General features: G+C 42.3%; 1 protein-coding gene across 13 annotated transcripts in view; it reads left to right on the top strand.

Annotated features, from left to right (window-relative positions):
* Positions 1-16,902, top strand: part of TENM4 (teneurin transmembrane protein 4) — a 626,114-nt gene that overhangs the window by 560,477 nt on the left and 48,735 nt on the right. For all 13 annotated transcript variants that reach the window (XM_087895779.1, XM_087895778.1, XM_087895780.1 and 10 more), the window contains one exon: positions 14,951-15,070. In XM_087895779.1, coding sequence (XP_087751905.1) covers positions 14,951-15,070 — 120 coding nt within the window. The remainder of the gene's footprint in view (positions 1-14,950; positions 15,071-16,902) is intronic.

Here is a 16,902-nt window from a genome sequence, read left to right as displayed (position 1 = left end):
AAAAGGAGGGAGAGAGAAAGAAAGAAAGGAGGGATGGAAGGAGGAAGAAAGAAAAGAAAGAAGAAAGAGAGGGAGAGAGAGAGAAAGGAAGGGAGGGAGAAAGAGAGAGAAAGAAAAAAGGAGAGAAAGAAAGAAGGGAGGAGGGAGGGAGAGGGGAGAGAGGAAGGAAAGGAGGGAGAGAGAAAAAGAAAGGGAGGGAGAGAGAACGAAAGGGAGAGAGAAAGAAAGAAAGTGAGAGAATGAAAGGAAAAAAGAAAAGGGGAGGGGAGGGAGGGAGAAAGAAAGAAAAAGAAAGGGTGGGAGGGAGAGAAAAGGAGGGAGAGAGAAAGAAAGAATGAAGAAGCGAGGGAAAGAATGAAGGAAGGAGGGAGAGAGAAAGGAAGGAAGGGGGAGGGAGGGAGAGAAAAGGAGGGAGAGAAAAAAAGAATGAAGAAGCGAGGGAAAGAATGAAGGAAGGAGGGAGGGAGAGAGAAAGGAAGGAAGGAAGGGGGAGGGAGAGAGAAAGAAAGAATGAGGGAGGGAGAAAAAGAAAGAAGAAAGGAGGGAGGGAGAGAGAGAGAAAGAAAGAGGGAGAGAGAGAAAGAAAAGAAAAGAAAAGAAAGAGATGACCAGCCTCAAGATGGATAGGTTCACATTACCAATAATTGCTCTGCTTGGAAGAGTCCAAAGGCCACGTTAGGGACCTCCTCGTGAAGAAAATATCTCTTGGGTGGTTGCTAAGAGTCCACCTCCACTTAATGGCCTACAATCAATCACCCTTTTGCCCTCCGTGACCCTTTCCCACTCCAGAGGGGAAGACGAGAGTTCTGGGCATCTAATTTGGAGTCGAGTGCCGGAGCTCACGATGACAGACAGTTTAAACACGCTTGAAGACAACAAAGCTAAGGAGGAGAAGTAACCAGCCAGCAAATCCATCAGGGGATGCTCGGGTAGCCCAAGAGCTCCTGAGAGCAGCTCGTCCGGAGGATGCAGAAAAACATCCTTCGCGGGTGGAATTTGACTCCGTTTGTGGGGGTGCTTATTTCGAGGTGGACTCTCTGTCTAAGCCAACTCTATGACCGTCACCAAGGTATTTAAACTATACCTTTTGGGAAGGCGTTTTAATTAATTTAGATATCAAATTAATGGTTTAGAAAAGATGAGGTCTTTTTACTAGCCATAGAGAGAATTTATGGGTATCCATGACATTCTCTCTTTCTCTCTTTGTCCCCCCCCTCTCTCTCTTTCTTTTTCTCCTTTTTCTTTCCCCCTCTCTCTGTTTTTCTCTGTTTTTCTCTGTGTGCTTTCCCTCTCTCTCTCTTTTCTCTCTTTTCTTTCTCTCTTTTTCTTTCTCCTTTCTCTCTGACTCTCTTTTTTCTCTTTGTCCCTCTGCTCCTTTCCTCCTCTCTCTCTTGTCTCTTTGTCTTTTTCTTTCTCCTTGCTCTGTCTCTGTTTCTTTCCCTCTCTCCCTTTGTGTCTCTCTCTGTGTGTTTTTCTCTGTGTGTTGCTTTCCCTCTCTCTCTCTTTTCTTTTTTCTTTCTCTCTTTTTCTTTTTCCTTTCTCTCTGTCTCTCTGTTTCTCTCTCTCTCTGTTCCTTTCCTCCTCTCTCTCTCTTTTCTCTTTCTCTTTTTCTTTCTCCTTTCTCTGTCTCCATTTCTTTCCCTCTCTCCCTCTGTGTCTCTCTCTATGTGTTTTTCTCTCTGTGTGTTGCTTTCCCCCCCCTCTCTCTCCTTTCTCTTTTTTCTTTCTCTCTTTTTCTTTTTCCTTTCTCTCTGTCTCTCTGTTTTTCTCTCTGACTCTCTGTTCCTTTCCTCCTCTCTCTCTCTTTTCTCTTTCTCTTTTTCTTTCTCCTTTCTCTGTCTCCGTTTCTTTCCCTCTCTGACTCTCTCTCTGTTTTTCTTTTCTCGGTGTGTGTCTCTCTGTTTCTCTCTCTCCCCCTCCATTTCTCCCTCTGTCTCTTTGTCCCTTTCTCTATTTCTCTTTCTCCTTTATGCCTGCCTGCCCCCCCCCAATACATACACAACATTTAGGTGCCTTGTCAGCCCAATTTCACTTCAAAGGAGACGGTCACAGGCAGTTGGCTTACCTGAACTCCATCAGGAAATTGAAGGGCTTCAGCGCCCTTTCAAGAAGATCTAATTTCTGAGCAAATAAAATAAATAAAATAGAAGTGCCATTTTTCCCCACCTCACTGCCTTGCTCTTGACACCTTAACGCAGATGTTCTACAGCAGGGCAGCTGCAGCATACTGCTGGCTTACACATAAGTGGTTGTCTACTAGATCTTCCTAGAGCCAGGGGTGAAATGCTACTGGTTCGGGTCATTTCGCCCGAACTGGTAGTAAAAAATGCTACAGGTTCGCCGAACCAGTAGTAAAAATGTAAAAAAAAAAAAAAAGTTCTGATGATCAGCTGAGCAAAGCATGATTGTCGGAATTTTTTTTTTTTTTTTACTTTTTTAGCATTTTTTTTACTACCGGTTCTCTAGTACCGTTAGTTAAAAAATGCCTAAAAAGTAAAAAAAAAAAATGTTCCAACAATCAGCTGAGCGCTGCTAGATCGTCTGAATTTTTTTTTTAAAAAAAAACTTTTTAAAGTGTTTTTAACTACTGGTGCCGAGCGATCGTGGGAACCTTTTTAAAAACTTTTTAAAAGCATTTTTTTACTACCAGCTCGGGTGAATAGATAGTAAAAAAAAAAAAACTTTTAAAAGGTAAAAAAAGGGCTCTGACGATCACAGCTGTGCCGCGCGATCGTTTGAGCCTTCTTTTTACGTTTTTTAAAGCATTTTTTAACTGCCTATTTGGCCGAGCCAGTAGTAAAAAAAATGCTTTTAAAAGATAAAAAAAAGGCTCTGACGATCACGCGGCACAGCTGTGATCGTCGGAGCCTTTTTTTTACCTTTTAACAGCATTTTTTAACTACCCTGTTTCCCCGAAAATAAGACATCCCCTGATAATAAGCCCAATCGCATGCGCTAAAATAAGCCTTCCCCCAAAAAATAAGCCCTCCCTGAAAATATTTAAACTCAGAGCTAGAAATCAGGTAAGACGGCAAGAGGAGCCCCATCTTGCTCCACGCTCCCCAAAATAATAAGACCTCCCCGAAAATAAGGCCAAGCGCTTATTTTGGGGTTCAAAAAAAATATAAGACAGGGTCTTATTTTCAGGGAAATACGGTACCTATTCGCCCGAACCGGTAGTAAAAAATGCTTTTAAAAAGCCTTTTCAAAGGTTCCCACGATCGCGCGCCGCAGCTGATCACTTCCCCACTCCCACGCTGTTCTACTTACCTTCCCAAGCCTCCTTTTGGTGCATGCACACACGCATTTACTGCGTACTGCGCGTGCTCGGCCAGTGAACCAATAGTGAACCAGTTCAGATTTCACCACTGCCTAGATCCCTCCCTCCCTCTTTAAAAACTAATGAGGCCATTGTGGTTTTTTGAGCAAGGAGACATCGCAATGGATCCAAAGGAGGAAACGGTTGCTACGAATTCCTTTTGGAGGGGAGGGTGAGAAAATACCTTCACACATGGAAGCCATCAAACACTTGGCTCTCTTTCTGTAATAGCTATTAAACGACCGTTAACATGTCAATTATTTTTTATCAGTAAGAGGAAGGGTGGGGGGAAACCCACCCTACCCATATCTCAAAGGTGCTTTTTTATTTTTTCTCTCAAGAGGCAACTGGACTTATTTGTTTTTTTCTTTGAAGACGTTTCGCTTCTCATCCATGAAGCTTCTTCGCTTCTGACTGGATGGTGAGGAATGGAAGGATTTAATATTCCTTGTGGTCATTTGCATCCTTTTAGAGAGCCGTTGAGGCAGGGCTGAAATTCAGCAGGCTCCGACAGGTTCTGGAGAACCGGTAGCGGAAATTTTGAGCAGTTCGGAGAACCGGTAGCGGAAATTTTGAGTAGTTCGGGGAAAACCGGCAAATACCACCTCTCGCTGGCCCCAGAGTGGGGTGGGAATGGAGATTTTGCAATATCCTTTCCCCTGGAGTGGGGTGGGAATGGAGATTTTGCAGTATCCTTCCCCTGCCACGCCTGCCAAGCCAAGCCAAGCTACACCCACCAAGCCACGCCCACAGAACCAGTAGTAAAAAAATTTGGATTTCACCACTGCGTTGAGACCACCCCAGGACACTCTGACTGTCATAAATATGAGTCCGTTCCCAAGCCGTCATAAATATGAATCGGTTGCCAAGCATTTGAGTTTAGATCGTGCGACCAAGTGGGGGAGGCCGCAACGATCTTAAGGGCAAACTATGCTCATCGCTCGCTTTTTCCCCAGTGTCGCTGTCCCTTCACACGGTCACTAAAACAAACCGTTGTAAGTTGAGGACTTCCTGTATTGCAAAAACCATCATCTGCTGTAGTCTCATCATTCATGGAGTGGTATAAAAGCCCGACGGCTTAAAAATTCCATGCTTTCCTTAACGCTTTGTAAGCCGCCCTGAGTCTCCGGAGAAGGGCGGCATATAAATCAAATCAAATAAATAAATAAATAAATAAATAAATTTAAAAAACGCTTTAAACAACATTTCAACATCTTCCTTTTAACTGCTATTTGGGGAAGTTGGTTTTCTGCATGCTTTCTGCCAAAAAAATGCAGCAAGCTTGCAATTCCATCTGTTTTATGGCTTCCTGAGGAATCTCTTTTATTTTCCTCTACAATATTACTTTCTGCCTAATTGAATCCCGAAACGACTAGAGATCACCTCTGCCTGAACGAGAGCCAGGACAGCTTCTTTTACTTAAAATGTCTTCATCCAAAGTTGAGTCCGCTGGGTGGGTTTGATCCTTTTTTTAATAACTAGTAAAGGAAGCTTGGAGCAGGCCTGATCAAACCAATCTCCTTTGGAATAGAGAGCCTTCCCAAACCAAGAAGAGAGTCACAGGGTAACAGAGTTAGAAGGGACTTTGGAGGTCTTCTAGTCCAACCCCCTGCTCAGGCAGGAAACCCTATACCACTTCAGACAAGTGGTTGTCCAACCTCTTCTTTAAAACTTCCAGTGTTGGAGCATTTACAGCTTCTGGAGGCAAGTTGTTCCACCTGTTAATTGTTCCAACTGTCAGGAAATTCTTCCTTAGTTCTAAGTTGCTTCTCTCCTTGATTGGTTTCCACCTGTTGCTTCTTGTCCTGCCCTCAGGTGCTTTGGAGAATAGCTTGACTCCTTCTTTTTTGGGGCAGCCCCTGAGATATTGGAAGACTGCTATCATGTCTCCCCTAGTCCTTCTTTTCATCAAACTAGACATACCCAGTTCCTGCAACCGTTCTTCATATGTTTCTGTCCCTCTGTTGATGCAGCCTAGGACTGTGTTGGCTTTTTGGCAGCTGCCGCACACGGCTGGCTCCTATCTAAATGGTTGTCCACTAGGGCTCCAAGATCCCTCTCACAGTTACTACTATTGAGCGAGGTACCACCTATACTGTACCTGAGTGTTTGGTTTTTCTTGCCTAAATGTAGAACCTTTTTAAGAAGAGTCTAGACAGTCACTTATCTGAAATGGTATAGGTTCTCCTGCTTGAGCAGGGGGTTGGAATCGAAGACCTCCAAGGTCCCTTCCTGCTCATTCTACTCTACTCTACTCTACTCTACTCTACTCTACTCTACTCTACTCTACTCTACTCTACTCTACTCTACTCTAATTCCATTATTCTATTCTATTCTGTTCTGTTCTGTTCTATTTTAACTTCAATATTCTATTCTATTCTATTCTATTCTATTCTATTCTATTCAATTCTACTCTACTCTACTCTACTCTACTCTATTCTATTCTAATCTAGTCTATTCTAATTCCATTATTCTGTTCTATTCTGTTCTATTCTATTCTACTCTACTCTACTCTACTCTACTCTACTCTACTCTAATTCCATTATTCTATTCTATTCTGTTCTGTTCTGTTCTGTTCTAATTCCAATATTCTGTTCTATTCTATTCTATTCTATTTTCTATTCTATTCTATTCTAACTTCATTATTCTATTCTATTCTATTCTATTCTATTCTATTCTATTCTATTCTATTCTACTCTAGTCTAGTCTAGTCTAGTCTAGTCTAATTCCATTATTCTAATTCTATTCTATTCTAGTCTAACTTCAATATTCTATTCTATTCTATTTATTCTATTCTATTCTACTCTACTCTACTCTAATCTAGTCTAGTCTATTCTAATTCCATTATTCTAATTCTATTCTATTCTAGTCTAACTTCAATATTCTATTCTATTCTATTTATTCTATTCTATTCTACTCTAATCTAATGTAGTCTATTCTAATTCTATTATTCTATTCAATTCGATTCTGTTCTATTCTATTCTACTCTACTCTGCTCTGCTCTACTCTACTCTATTCTACTCTACTCTAATTCCATTATTCTATTCTATTCTATTCTATTCTATTCTATTCTATTCTATTCTATTCTATTCTATTCTATTCTATTCTATTCTATTCTATTCTATTCTACTCTACTCTACTCTATTCTAATTCCATTATTCTATTCCATTCCATTCCATTCCATTCTAGACTAGACAACTACTTGGCTGGGATGGATAAAGACGTGAGCAGGGGTTTGGACTAGAAGACCTCCAAGGTCCTTTCCAACCTACCATTCTATGTTCTGTGTCTTATCTTTTCCCGCCTCTATCGCAGAGCATGGGTTTCCCATCCCCATTTTCAACCGGATACTCAATTTTTTTCACTGCTCTTTTGCCTCCGTTGCAGTTTTTTGCAGGCCTCCCTCCCTTCGTTCGTTTTTTGTCTCCCAGCTATCTGGCTTAAGCCAGGCGCTTGTCGAAAATATTTTTTGCAAGATGCTTACCGACCGAACAGAGCTTTCCAATTGGATGAGCACTTTGTAAATCTTGGCATCCCCTCGATAACAGTTTTCTTATAGTGTCTTTTAAATTCTTGCGTTGGCTTGGGGAATTTTTTTTTTTTTTTTAAATTGCTGTGGGGAAGCATTTGGGCCAATCCTCGTAACTGTTGTTATTATGATTATTTTTTTTTTTTAAATCTTGCTGAAGTTTGGTCTGTAATGCATCCAAACGCTGTAATTGGGAACAGTCGGGGTTTTTTTTTTTTTTTTAGATCGGAAGTCAGCGGATAAATTGATAGAGAAATTGAAAAGGAAGGAAGAAACTTAGATAGCAAGAGTTTCTGATTGGGTTGGGTTTTTTTTTCTCTCTCTTTTTCTCGGAGATGTTTAAAACAGGAGCATCTGTTGGGGGAGAGGGGAAGTGTTCAAAAAAAGTCAAAATGATACTTGTGCAATCGGAGACCCCACCTTTTTGATATGTACGACTTAACAGCAGTTCACTTAGTTACGACGGCACTGAAAAAAGTAACTTGCTGTGACCCTTTTTCACACTTACAACCAGTGGTGGGTTCCTCCCGGTTCGGTCCGGTTCGGCCGAGCCAGTAGCGGTGATGATATGACGTCACCGAACCGGTTCTGCCCCTCTCCACCGCCCCCCTGTGTTATTTTTACCTTTTATTTGGCCCCACCCCCAATCTATTGCTGCCTCCTAAGTCCCAGCTGATCGGCTAGAAGGAAAAAAATGTTTAAACTCTTGCCATGGGGCTTCAAAGGGCCGCCCTACAGCTGATCAGTGTTAAAAGGCAGTGTGGTGGTAGACTGGTGCCTGCAAAAACAAATGAGTAGACCGATACCTCCAAAAACAAATGAGTAGACCAGTGCCTCCAAAAACAAATGAGTAGACCAGTGCCTCCAAAAACAAAAGAGTAGACCGGTGCCTCCAAAAACAAATGAGTAGACCGGTGCCTCCAAAAACAAATGGGTAGACTGGTGCCCCCAAAAACAAATGAGTAGACCGGTGCCTGCAAAAACAAATGAGTAGACCGGTACAGCTCTGCAAGCAGTTAAAAGCCTGGTAGACCAGTACCTCTGCTAAATCCTAAAGAATTGTCACATGACCGTCAAGCCACGCCCACAAAATAAGCCACGCCCACAGAACTGGTAGTAAAAAAATTTAGAACCCACCCCTGCTTACGACCGTTGCAGCGTCCCCATGGTCACGCGATCAAAACTCAAGATGCTTGGCACCTGACTCGTATTTATGACGGCTGCAGTGTCGTTGGAGGGGGGGCGGGTGCCTCACGTGATCCCCTTTTACGACCTTCTGACAAACAAAGCCAATGGGGGAGCCAGATTCACTTAACAATCGTGCAAGAAAAGTCATAAAAAGGGGGCAAAACTCACTGAACAACTCTCTCGCCCAGTAACAGAAATTTCGGGTTCAATTGTGGTCGCAAGTCAAGAACTACCTGTGCTTTGTTCAAAGGAGGTAGGACTTTTGATTCTTAGGCCACCTACTGAATATCCCTGGTTCAAACCAGAAATATTCAAAGGTACGAAATTATACAGATTGTCCTTGATTTATAACCTTTAGTGACCATTTGAAGTTACAACGGAACTCCCAAAAGATACTTAGAATAGAATAGAATAACAGAGTTGGAAGGGACCTTGGAGGTCTTCTAGTCCAACCCCCTGCTCAGGCGGGAAATCCTATAACTATATTGGACAAATAGCTGTCCAATCTCTTCTTAAAAACTTCCTGTGTTGGAGCATTCACAACTTCTGGTGGCAAGTTGTTCCACTGATTATAATTGTTCTCACTGTCAGGAAATTTCTCCTCAGCTCCAGGTTGCTTCATGATTGCATGTCGGGTGCCCAGCAACCAGCTCTGATTGACAGCTGTTGTCCCACAGTCATTTGACTGCAATTTTGATGTCTTTTGGCGGAAACCCCGCGTTTTACTTCTGGTTTCCATCCAAATACGCCCGTTGTGGATAATGACATTGTGGTCGTTAAGCGAGTTTATTGTTTGCAATGGGCGGTTTTTTGCCAGAAGAAGTTTCCGGGGGGGACGACGTCATAACTCACAGTCGTGTGACCATGCAAACCGTCATAAATGTGAGTTGGTTACCGAGCACCCAAAATCTGATCATGTGACTGCACGAGGGGGTGAGATTGTCAGAACTTTGCATCCAAATAGCAAATACCTTTGGCGGGGGGGTGGGAGGGGGGAGGTGTCCTGTCATAACTTTAACTAATCCCTAGCGACCGGTCATTAAGCGAGGACTGCCTATATAGACCAGCTTCATTAAGAATGATAGTTTAAGCAGTTGCTACTGTTTTACAACAGAGAGAATGATGCGTCAGCTCTTCCTTTCTTTTTCAATTCCGAGCCCACAAATTCGTTTAAATTTTTGACCGATTTGCGCAAAGCATATTGTAAAGAAAATGGGGACTTTCCGTCTTATGGCCGGTGAATTCAACGTGCTTTTACTTGGACTTTCTATTTCACCCAAGGGGGAAAGTAGTATTAATTTAATCTCCTTGTGAATTATGCATTGCTTAGCAATATGACGGTTTAAAATTACTGTATGGCTATATTATCTACTTTTTTTTTTTTTTAAAGAAAAAGAAAAAGTGAGCTATCAAATATTAAGAAATCCTCATAGGTATTTTTTTTTTTTAAATTAAAAAAAGATGGGGGGGGGGAGAAAAAAGCCTCTGGGAGGATCTGATTAAAAATGGAGAATATATATATTTGCAGAGTGAGAATGAGGCAGTTCTGCATCGAAACCATTTCCAAAATAACTTCGAAAGGCAGGCAAAGTCATAAGCAGGGGTGAAATGCCACCGGTTCACACCGGTTCAGGGGAACCGGTAGTGGTGGCTGCATGTGGTTCGACGAACTGGGAGCAGTGGCAGCACAAGGCTCCGCCCACCTGCCCGGACGTTGTTACTTCCTGTTTAACCAGGAAGTAACGTGTTTTTGACCCTCTGCGCGTGCGCAGAAGGCTTTGCGCATGTGCAGAGGGTCCAAAATCACACCTGATGCGCCCGTGCGAGCAAAGCGCGTATGCACAGCACGCTCACTTCCAAACTGGTAGGGAAGGTAGGTAGATTTCACCCCTGGTTGTAAGGTGTTCTTAATTCAATGAGCTGCTAATCCTTCTGTTCAAGTGGCTAAATCAGTGGATGTGCTAAATTGCCTAATCTTAATTTCTTATCAGCAGGGCTTCCTATTAGCAGAAAAGATCGTTTTAGTTTTTAATATTTTATACTCCATATATTGAAATTGTATTTCAAGAAACCTTCCTGGACTGACCTGCGAAGGTTTTTTTTTCGCAGCCCCATTTCGCTTGTTGGAAGACGTAATTGCATTTAGACCAAGGTCTTCTGAAGGAAACGGCCGACTAAATTAACATTAACTGCGTTCCTGTGGGGCTCGGTGCATTGTGGGTAGACGATTTCGCCTCTGGAAAGGACAGGTTGACCTAAGAGAGACCAGATGTTGACAAGGCACAGCGTTAATTGATTTTCCCAAAAGGGGCAAATTTAATCACCTGGGAGGGGAAATGAAAGACGAAGTGGAGAACTTAATTGCTTCGTAATTTTTCGTCTTTCTTCACTTCCTTCAACCGAGCGCAGGTATCTCTGGGCTATCCCATAATTCTTTCAAACCCAAGTTTAGGGATGGTCTCAGCTCAGGCAGATAGATATAGATAGATGCAGATAGATAAAGAGAGATGATAGAGCTAGAGATGATTGAGAGAGATAGAGAAATAGATGATAGAGAGATAAAGAGAAGATAGATTTTCTATCTTAGATAGAAAAATAGATGATAGATAGATAGATGATGGATGGATGGATGGATGATAGATGATAGGTAGACAGACAGACAATATGTAGGTAGGTAGGAAGGAAGGAAGAAAGATGGATGGATGGAAGATAGATAGATAGATAGATAGATAGATAGATAGATAGATAGATAGATGATGGATGGATGGATGATAGGTAAGTAGGTAGATAGACAGACAGATGATAGGTAGGTAGGAAGGAAGATAGATGATGGATGGATGGATGGATGGTAGGTGGAGGGAGGGAGGGAGGGAGGATAGGTAGGTAGGAAGGAAGGAAGATAGATAGATAGATAGATAGATGGATGGATGGATGGAGGGAGGGAGGGAGGGAGGGAGGGAGAGAAGGAGGGAGGGAGGATAGGAAGGAAGATAGATAGATAGATAGATAGATAGATAGATAGATAGATAGATAGATAGAGGGAGGATAGGTAGGAAGGAAGGAAGATAGATAGATAGATAGATAGATAGATAGATAGATAGATAGATAGATAGATAGACAGACAGACAGACAGACAGACAGACAGACAGACAGACAGACAGAGGGAGGATAGGAAGGAAGGAAGGAAGGAAGGAAGGAAAGAAGGAAGGAAGGAAGATAGATAGATAGATGGATAGATAGATAGATAGATAGATAGATAGATAGATAGATAGATAGATGATGGATAGGATGATAAACTCAATTTACCCACTTCAAAATGTAGATAATTCCCCATAGGCATCTTTCCTGCATAGACAACATACTACAGCTATTCCTCGATTTAACAGAGCCCAAAATTTCCGTTGCTAAGCGAAATAGTTGTTAAGTGAGTTTTGCTCCATTTTAGGTACCATTCTTGCCACAAATGTTAAGCGAACCACTGCAGTTGTTAAGTGAGTAACATGGCTGTTGAGTGAATCTGGCGCCCCCCTTGACTTGCAAGTCCAGACCTCCTGTATAGCACCATCAAACTTGCAGGATTCTGTAATTCCAGCCCATCCCAATGAAAAATAATCAAGGAACCACCAAGATCACTCCCCACCAACACTCACTGAGTAATTCAATTGTATATAAACAGAGAGCAAACCGCACTCCCTTCCAGCACTGATGATATTACCTCGATGGGTAATGAAACGTCTGCAAGAAAATAGCCCAGCTCAGAAAACACCAAGGACCCCATAAATTATTGTATATATCTGCCTACTTTGCGTTTCCAGGATGTGGGGTCTCAAGTTTTGAGGAATTTGCCTTATGCACATACACACCATCATTTAGACACACATATATACAAATACACACACACACACACATCCCATTGTCTGTCTCCCAGCCGCTGTTACTTCCAAAGTTTTCTGTTCACTTACTACACAGTTTTGCTTCAGATTCACTGACTGGGGTTGAAGAAACTCCATTAAAGCAGGGGTGAAATCCAGCAGGTTCTGACAGATTCTGGAGAACCGGTAGTGGAAATTTTGAGTAGTTTGGAGAACCGGCAAATGCCACCTCTGGCTGGCCCCAGAGTGGGGTGGGAATGAAGATTTTGCAATATCCTTCCCCTGGAGTGGGGTGGGAATGGAGATTTTGCAGTAGCCTTCCCCTGCCACACCCACCAAGCCACATCCACAGAAGCGATAGTAAAAAAAATTGGATTTCACCCCTGCATTAAAGATACTGTCATCCCTGATCATTTGAAGTGTTAATATCATTTTATAACACCTTGGCATTTTATAATGTTTTGCTAAGGCCACACGTGGAAATAGCATCCAGTTTTGGTTGCTACGATGTAAAAAAAGATGTTGAGACTCTGGAAAGAGTGCAGAGAAGAGCAAAAAATATGATTAGGGGATAAGATGTTGTAAGGCCGTCATTCATGCTAAAGTTTATCCAACTAAGTATTAACTGACATGGGTGAAAATTTTTGTATATCTCGTTTTTTCTATGGTGATAATTTTTGTAGATCTCGTTTTTTCTATGGTGATAATTTTTGTAGATCTCGTTTTTTCCATGGTGATAATTTTTGTAGATCTCGTTTTTTCTACGTGTTTCCCTTTTCTTCTCTATACTGTAACTGCTATTCTAAGGGCAAATCCTTCATAAAAGTTATTGCATTACATTCTTGATTCAATTCTCTTTCCATTGATATATAATTTTATGGTACTACTCCAAAAAAAGAAAGTGGTGTTATCAGCTAGTTTTAGAAAATACACTTTTCCCAAAAGGTTTCCACAATTTTTTTTTCATATTTTTTTATTATTAACATATAAAAAAAGAAATTAACATACATAACATACATGAATCATAATATATAATATATAACAATATACACAATACAAACAATCAACGAGTGCTCCCCCACCCCTCGGGATCATTCCTTCTTCCAAAATCTTAAAGCTTCTTCTGGTGGTGGTATCCCTCTTCCTCCAGAAAACACATATATTAGGAACTGTTTCCAGATTCCATTGAATTTGTTTACTTTCATTATGCCCCTCCTTACTTTAATATTACAAGTCAATTTATCATTTATGGCAATATCCCATACTTCCTTATACCATTCTTCCAAACAATAATCACGTTGTGTCTTCCAGTTCCTAGAAATCATTAACCTTGCTGCAGTCAACAAATTTATTATCAATTCTTTAGTCTCTTTTTTACATTTTATATCTTCCACAATTTTGGCCATTACTGTATACCATTTTCCCTGCCTGAGCAGGGGGTTGGACTAGAAGACCTCCAGGGTCCCTTTTCAACTCTGTTATTCACGCTCTCCAAGCGAGCGCTGCAGGAATCTTTAATTTTGGCGTTTAAGAGTGCAAAGACCTTTGTCCCTTGGACTTGGTGCCTTTCAGTTCCCCTTTATACGGAAATAGCTCGGCGCATCTGGCAACAATTGTCAGGTTCCCAAATGCACGTAAATCAAAGGCAGTATAGCTGGAGGCGGTTGAGAGAGAGAGAGAGAGAGAGAGGGAGTTTGCCGATTGAAATATTTCCCCATAAAAGCAGGCTTTCTGCACATTAAAATCCAGAAACTGGAGACGTTCCTGCTTCTCCATGTGGTATAGATTGGATTACAAAACAGCCCCTTTTGATTCGGCCCTCCGCATCAATCAGCAGCCGGCCCTGCAAACCGCACCTCTAAATTTAAAGAATTGAACCTTGCGGATGTAAACGGAACGAACTGCCGGTAGTTCTCGATGTACGACCATCACTGAAGACGACATTTCCATGTCTAAGCAAGGCAGCTGGTACAAACCGCCGCTCAAGCCTTTATCCATCCCAGTCAAATATTTGACCAGTCTACAGGGTAGGGTAGGGTAGGGTAGGGTAGGGTAGAATAGAATAGAATAGAGTAGAATAGAATAGAATAGAATAGAATAGAATAGAATAGAATAGAATAGAATAGAATAGAATAGAATAGAACAGAACAGAACAGAACAGAACAGAACAGCATAGCATAGAATAGCATAGCATAGCATAGCATAGCATAGCATAGCATAGCATAGCATAGAATAGCATAGCATAGCATAGCATAGCATAGCATAGCGGATAGGATAGCATAGGATAGGATAGGATAGAAAAGAAATGAATAGAAAAGAAAAGAAAAGAAAAGAAAAGAAAAGAAAAGAAATGAATAGCATAGCATAGCATAGCATATAGGATAGGATAGGATAGGATAGGACAGGACAGGACAGGACAGGACAGAAAAGAAATGAATAGAATAGAATAGGATAGGATAGGATAGGATAGGATAGGATAGGATAGAAAAGAAATGAATAGAATAGAATAGAATAGAATAGAATAGAATAGAATAGAATAGAATAGAATAGAGTAGCATAACATAGCATAGCGTATAGGATAGGATAGGATAGGATAGGATAGGATAGGATAGAACAGAACAGAAAAGAAAAGAAAAGAAAAGAAAAGAAAAGAAAAGAAAAGAGAAATGAATAGCATAGCATAGCAGATATAGGATAGGATAGGATAGGACAGGACAGGACAGAACAGAACAGAAAAGAAAAGAAAAGAAAAGAAAAGAAAAGAAAAGAAAAGAAAAGAAAAGAAAAGAGAAAAGAATAGCATAGCATAGCATAGCATAGCAGATATAGGATAGGATAGGATAGGATAGGATAGGATAGAATAGAATAGAATAGAATAGAATAGAATAGAATAGAATAGAATAGAATAGAATAGAATAGAATAGAATAGAATAGAATAGAATAGACGAGTCCATGTTCGTCATTTGCGAAGTCTTCCTTGTTTTGCCAATTCACTCCTTTCAACTTCGTGGTGGTGTTGTTGTTTTCTTAATTTCCTCGCAGGCACCCTTGTGTCATTCGTGGGCAGGTGATGACAGCAGATGGAACCCCTCTGGTCGGCGTCAACATCAGCTTTGTCAACAACCCACTTTTCGGCTACACCATCAGCAGACAAGATGGCAGGTAGGTGGACCTCTCTTCCCTTGAGTGGTAGGAAGTCGGGATTGGCTTCCGGATTTGAATACAGCGTCATCAGATTTGTGGCCTCCTTGTCTGTTGGCACATACCCAAATACCCTTAGGCAGGGGTAGGTTCACGGGGGTTCACGGGGGTTCGGGAGAACCTCTAGCTAAGATTCTGTGCAGTTCGGAGAACCCCCAAATCCCAATCCTTGTTGGCCCCGCCCACCCCACGCGGACCATTTTGGATGCAGGTAAGTGCAAGAGGCTCGGGGAGGGTGAAAAATGGGCCCACTGGAAGTTTGGGAAGGCCGGAAACGTGCCAGTTTCCAGCCTCCAGAGGGCCTCCGGAGCCTGGGGAGGCTGTTTTCGCCCTTCCGGAGGCTCGAAAAAAGCTTCCAGAGCCCGGTGAAGGCAAAAACACCCCCCCCAACCGCCGTGGTTCAGGAGGCTGACTCGGACACACCTACCATGGCCACACCCACCCAGCAACCGAGCAGAGAACCCCTTGCTAAAATTTTTGAAGCCCACCCCTGCCCTTAGGGCAGACTCCAGATGAATAATATTAAGGAGTTGTGGTCGTAAGTCGAGGACTACCTGTAGAGATGTGTCCGCGAGGTTCTCAGAAGCCACGCTCAAACTCTCAAAGAAAGCTACCCTCGCTTCCATGTTGTGGATGGACAAAGCAAGGTCTTGCATGACGACCCATTAGAAGATGACCCATTAGTAAGATTCTCATAGTCTTAACATTAGGAAGATTAATGAGTCAGAAAATGGTTACTCAGAATACGTTTGAGGAAGTTCCACTTGTGACTTCCCACGTCATATGACTGCCCTGATTTAATCTAGACTAAGACGAGGGGCTATAACAATTGGTGTCTTCTTGCCAAGTGTCCGAGCTTATGCGTTTTGTGGCCTACCAGCGGCCAGCAGAGCTGGGAGCAGATTCAGACAGTGAGGAGGTTGGGGAGGAACATGGGCCAGTCCTGGAGTCTGGGGAAGACTCTGATGAGGGCTCTGCGTCAGAGGCAGAGAGGGAGCCAGGGCCGGATGCCAGTTATCAGTTGCCTTCGGAGTCAGACATCAGTGAGGCAGATGAACAGCTCGAGCCTGTTCCCAGTGTGCGCATGTGCAGAGTTGCCAGACGAAGGGAACAGCCAAAGAACAAGGGTCGACTCAGGAGTAAGGCCACAGGTGGGCGATGAATTCCCCAGAGGGAATAAAAGAGGAGCGAAAGGGGAATGGAGTTTGCAGGAGACAATTAATTCACTTAATTGGTTTGTGACTCTCCGAGACTCCTTGCCAAGGTTTGAAGATGGTATGGGACCTGGGTATTTGCAGGACCGCCTTCTGCCGCCGATAGCCTCCCACCGTCCAGTACGCTCCCACAGAGAGGGACTCCTCAGGGTGCCGTCAGCCAGGCAATGTCGGTTGGTGACCCCCAGGGGGAGGGCCTTCTCTGTGGCAGCTCCTGCCCTCTGGAACAATTTGCCCCCGGAGATACGAAGGATATCGGATCTCAGGGTTTTTCGCCGTGCCCTAAAAACTTTTCTTTTCCATCAAGCAGGGCTGGTGTGAAAACCCCCCCCTTTTTTTTTCAGTCTTTTTTAGCTTTTTAAATTGTCAAATGGGTTTTAGTTTTCAATGTTTTAAATTTTTGGGCCAGAGTTATTTAATTATTTTAATAATTTTAAATTTTGTATTGATACGTGTTTTAGTTCTGGCTGTGCACCGCCCTGAGTCCATTAGGAAAAGGGCGGGATATAAATTAATGAAAGAAAGAAAGAAAGAAAGAAAGAAAGAAAGAAAGAAAGAAAGAAAGAAAGAAAGAAAGAA

Source organism: Pantherophis guttatus, chromosome 5 (genome assembly GCF_059756535.1).
Source record: "Pantherophis guttatus breed Tessera chromosome 5, ASM5975653v1, whole genome shotgun sequence".
Taxonomy (NCBI): domain Eukaryota; kingdom Metazoa; phylum Chordata; class Lepidosauria; order Squamata; family Colubridae; genus Pantherophis; species Pantherophis guttatus.
The sequence above is the reverse complement of the archived record's forward strand: the minus strand, read 5'-3'. Positions and strand labels throughout refer to the sequence as shown.